We start from the raw sequence: 5,157 nt of genomic DNA on the forward strand, positions 1-5,157 counted from the left end.
GGGCTGCCACCCCATGGCCTACTGGTGACAAGATGCTGCTGCATATGAGCGCCAGTGACAGTAGTGGAAGCACAGTGCTGCTTTTGTAACTATAGCAGGCTTGTCTGGCATGGGAGACTTCAGTTAGGGCACAAAGTCTCCAAAACTGAGACCCTCCCAAGAATGGCCCTAAACACTTCAGTGCTCAAGGAGCTTCTCCAGCCTCCAGGAGTCTAGACATATCCTTGGCACCACAGTATGAAACCCCACACCCAGCCTAATTGCCAGCCATGCTTTCTTCCCCATGGTCCAAAACAAGCCACACTCATAGTAATAGCCAGGAAGCTATAGATAAAGGGATATAATTGCCCTGCTGCCTGACATCACCACAGCATTCTTCACAACAGAAGGCTAAAAGGAAATTAATTTTGGTAGGACAGAATTAGCCAAGCCATTTACAGAGGCTGTGACCTTCTGCAAAGCACCCCAGTGCCCTCTGCACAACTAAAATTATATACAAATTTACTAGCAGAACTATTTTTTAACATACTGGCAACTACACAGCCCTCATTGCATTTAAACCCATAGGAAGCTGAATGCATTAGCACTACCATTACTGCCCTTCATCAATTGTTTGACTCAGGATGTGCCAGAAATTGTAACTGCTATAAATCTGCCACCACACAGAGCATGTCCTAGCTTCCCATCTTGTCTGGCTGAGGCACCCAGGACTGGGAACAGATGAAAGATCTAATGAGTTCCTGTTTGCAAACAAGCTGTGACACTGCCATCACCCAAAGCTTCTCTCTCTCATATTATGGACCTTGCATTCCTCTGTAAAATAAGAACCTAAGTCTTTGTACAGCATGTAATTAAGGTATGCATCTACACAAGATGCTTACTGCGGAGTTGCCTAATTAGCTCCATAGTAAAACATCACCATCTACACGAGCAGTGCTATTAGGCTGCAGTAAACTCATTAACTCTGTCATAGGATAGTACTGCCCAACATAAGTACTATTCTACAGTGGAGTTATTTACTCCACAGCAATGCACATGTAGACAGTGACTGAGGGTGGCTGGGGCACAAGGGTGCTACAGTGCATGGGTGCCTACCTGTTATCCCTGTACTGTAGCACCCTTGTGCCCCAGCCAGCCCCTCTGCAGCAGGCTGAACTACAGCAGAGCAGCTCCAGGCTGGCAGGCTGAGCCTCCAGGTCCCTTGCCAGCTGGGGTTACACCACTCCAACTCAACATGCTGCTGTCCCAGGCGCACGTGTAAACGCTGTGCCTGGGAGCAATAAACTCTGGGGCAAACCACACCATAGGTTATTCAAACACACTAACTGCATGTGTAGATGCACCCAAGGTGTGGAATTTACTATTGTTGGAGGTTACAGAGTCAAATCCCAGTGCTGGCTAATTCTGTGACCAATCATATTGGCAGCTACATGGGCTAAAGGCAGCAAGTCCAGATCTCATGCTAAAGGATGCTATAAGACCACTACAGAACTAGGACAGAAAATATACTGGCCACAAGTATCTGAAGGGAAAAGAATTATTAGAATGGCTCAACGTGATGTAGCAAATAATAGGAGGGAACTGAGCAAAGGGGCACTCAAGCTACATGACAGAAGTGCCCTCACCTGATAGATGGCTGGACAATGTCTCAAGAGAAAGGGTAGATGTCCTGAAGTTTGTGCTGTTTAGGTAGTAAACAGAGCACCGGAAAAGCCAAAATGTAATCCAACTGATCTAAAGGGCCTTCTTGTGCAACTAACCCCAGATGCTGAGGCCTACCCTGGCTGGTCTAGAAGGAATCATCTGCTTGCTAGGTTGAAGGGTACCTAAGGAGGACACCATGCAGCAGTTAGGATTGCTCCAAGCCAGCACTGGGTACCTGAGCTTGGGGCGCTATTCAAATATTCTACCATCACCTCAAGGGAGAACCCAGGGAGATCACGTTTCAGGAACGTCCCTTGCCTGCTCCTAGCTCTTAGAGGGAAAGCCACATTTCTCCAGGGATTCCAACCAGGGTAACTGGAAGCCACCAGCTGAAGGAGCTTGGCAGAGTCAGGCATGCAAACCCCAGTCCGTCTCTAACTCCAACTCCTCATCCTAAGTGCAACTCGCAGCTAAATTGTGACACTCAGCACTCACTGGCTACAGTAAGAGAAGCCAAGCAACAGCCTAGGCCTTTCTAACCAGTCCCTCAGTACAAGACTGTGGCATCCTTACCACAAGGCCACGGTCATCCAGGTTGGTGATCATGTCCACCAGGTAGGTCCGGAGTGTGGCCAGTTTCTGCAAGGACTCAGTCCAATGTGCTCGCTGGGTCAGGATGCTCTGGTGAGTCCTCTCCTCTTCTGCGTGTACCTTCTCCAGCAGCCTCTGCTCTTCATTCTCACACACATTTCTCACGAAGATCAGTCTCTGAATCACTGTTTCTCGGGCCCAGCTCGCTGCACTCTGCACAGCAAGGGCAGGGGAGAGAGAGCTGTCAGGCAATCCTGCCTCAGCCCAACTAAGAGCACCAAAAATGCTCAGCTGAGCTACTACTAGCACCAACTCTCAGTGTACTCTGCTCCCATTAACAGAGTAAATACAGATTAAGTCAGAGTGATTATATTGATACAATCCAGCAAGAGTGAGAATCAGAACCAGGTCTATTTTCCAACCTCCCAGTCTTCCCAGCTATAGTGTTTCTATGCATTTCTTTACACCATGTTGGCAACATGTCTTAGCTGGGGTGGCCCACAGCATGCCCTGCCCCCACACCCACATGTTCCAAATCCAGAGTTATGAACATGAGTCACCCCCACTGGCTGCGCTTGAGCGGGCCCGAGGCTTAGGCTTTGACAATGGCCACAGGGAGAGACCCTCGAGTGGCCTCACCAACATGTTTCCAGGTTTGGAAACCTAGAGGGCGGAGTACAACTGGATTCATCCCAAGTGGAACACACCACCACCACGCCAGTGTGCCCGCTGATATCTATCAGCGCAGAATCCATGTGGCAACTCGCCACTGAGCAGAGGCCCCAGACTTCAGTTTCATCTATAAAGCAAGTTTCATCCCACTTGCTGCTTAGGGAGATGATCTCATGCTGATAAGCAGAGCTTGGTTCAGGAAAAAAGCACTTAAACACGCACACAAAAAAACCCCATTTAACCTGCAGTAGTAAGGACTGGGTCCCCAGACTTGCTACTTGCTGAGTCCCGCAAACCCTGTACTGCTCAGGATTTGGCCTAATGGAAATGTCTCTGCACTGATGTCCCATGCAGTCTTTGCAGCCCAAATATTGCAATAGGACATGAGCTGCTGGAAACAGAACTGGCCAGTCCTTTATTGCTACTGCCCCACATGAGGGAAGTAAAGACCTTGCCAGCAGGAAGCTCAAAGCAGTTGGGTTCCTTGAACCAATTCAGTGGCATTATGCTAACCCAGGGAAAGTTTTTTTTTCATAAATGGGGCTGAACTAATTATCAGTCAGGCTAACATCCCATGACATGGCACCTGCAGTGCAAATAGGCCTAGAAATTAGTGTAAAATTACATTGATGCTGCCAAAGCAGAGTAACATGTACATGGGAAGAGGCTGGCGAAACACCCACAAACTGAGCAGGGAGAGGAGCAGGTTCATGATCAGGGCCCAGCTCCAATGTCGATGGGACACTGGGGTGAAGAGCGGGCATCTGTGCAACTCAATGGCACTCTGAGGGCATGATGTTAAGGCCCATATAAGACAGCATCTCTCAAGAACTGACCTCTCAGAAGTGCTCCTGTGCAGCCCAGCAATAGCGAGGATTGGCAGCATCAGGCTGACCCATGGACTATAGCTGGGGTTTACTTGCTGTGGGAAGCCAGGCATTATATCAGCTGCCTAAAGCAAAATGGTGACCTCAGAGTAAAGCCACCTCAGGGACCCTCTGCAGCCAGCAGCAATATTGCTGACCTTGGGACTTTAGCCAGTGAGATGCAAGGAGGCTGCACTAGCAAGCTCTAGTCCATGCTACCCAACACGGGAAAGACAAGACAATTACCAGCGTGCTTTGGTTCTTCCCTGGCAGCACCTCTGCCATGTACTTGGTAATCGTGGCACTCTGCAGCTGCAGCTTCTCGCACTGATCCACGATTTTGTTCTGAAACACAGAATCGCAGAGCTGAAGGCCTGGCCTCTTCGGGAGAATTCTTTGCTCTTTGGGGCTGACAAGCTCTCAGCTGGTGATGGTGTCCCAGCCAGACACGTCCCCTGCACCCAGAAAGGTCCCTCCCCTGTGTGCTTCTGCCTTGCAGCTCCATTGCCCCCAGCCACAAATGCACACTATCAGAGGAAGGAGAAAATAAAGCCCAGGCCCTTTACTGCTTCTAAGCAAATGTCAGCATTTTCCTGGAAAAGGTCACTGAACAGGCTGGAAATGGCTCTAAAAGCTGGTGTTTTAGTCCAATAACAACTGTCCTTGTAAAGGGCTATCCTGGGCCCCTGATTACCAGCACTATCATCTGCACAGCAGACCACGGGGAAGAAAGGAAAGGCAGCAAGATAGCACCACATGCAGAATAGCTGGGTTCCTCACTGCACTGCTCTGGCACTGTGATGGGGGGGAGAAGCCTGATGGAAATGGCCTCTGGAAATATCCCTGGGGTAGAAGTTCCCCAGAACAGCCTCCTACTCGCAGTCAGAGACATACGCCAGAAGAGGGAGCTGGCAGTGCCAGGCCAGACCAGACCAGTGCCAGCTTCCCTTGGCTGCAGAACAGCCCCTGGGGAGTTGCTGCAGCCAGACAGAAACTGGAGCAGCCCTGCAACTGCTCTAACTTAAGTCAGGACTGGGCAGCTTCTGCTTGGGCTCTTAAAGTTGCCCTCGCCTCCTCTTGCAGCACAGCTCAGCCACAACAGAGCCCCTGGTGCCTGTAGTAGGACAATCCCCGGGGTCCTCAGGACCACTTCGGTGGGTCTGGAGGTGTGGATCCACCTGCCTCCTGCCCTTCAGGAGGCTTCTGGCACCTGCGTGGCCTCAGTGACACTCCCAGGGCTGCCCGACACTCTTCCCCGTGTCCTGTGCACCGGCGGAGGTGCAAGGCTGCCCCCGGCACGTGGCCGTGCCGCTCTCTGCCGCTGGTGGAGGAGGCTGTTTTGTATTCGTGCATTTCAAGCGGGGCGGCGGCGGCCGGGCGGGCT

The 5,157-nt window shown here is 50.9% G+C and overlaps 1 protein-coding gene across 1 annotated transcript in view; it reads right to left on the bottom strand.

The window, feature by feature from the left end:
* The window catches only part of BSPRY (B-box and SPRY domain containing), a 37,453-nt gene that overhangs the window by 21,923 nt on the left and 10,373 nt on the right, over nucleotides 1–5,157 (bottom strand). Inside the window, exons 2-3 of the mRNA XM_019510390.1 lie at nucleotides 4,020–4,118; nucleotides 2,218–2,448 (exon numbers count right to left, since the gene is read on the bottom strand). Of these exons, the coding sequence (XP_019365935.1) occupies nucleotides 2,218–2,448; nucleotides 4,020–4,058 (270 nt within the window). The 5' untranslated portion in view covers nucleotides 4,059–4,118. The remainder of the gene's footprint in view (nucleotides 1–2,217; nucleotides 2,449–4,019; nucleotides 4,119–5,157) is intronic.

This window comes from Gavialis gangeticus, unplaced genomic scaffold (assembly GCF_001723915.1).
Source record: "Gavialis gangeticus isolate Ggan-Ray unplaced genomic scaffold, GavGan_comp1, whole genome shotgun sequence".
Classification (NCBI taxonomy): Eukaryota; Metazoa; Chordata; order Crocodylia; family Gavialidae; genus Gavialis; species Gavialis gangeticus.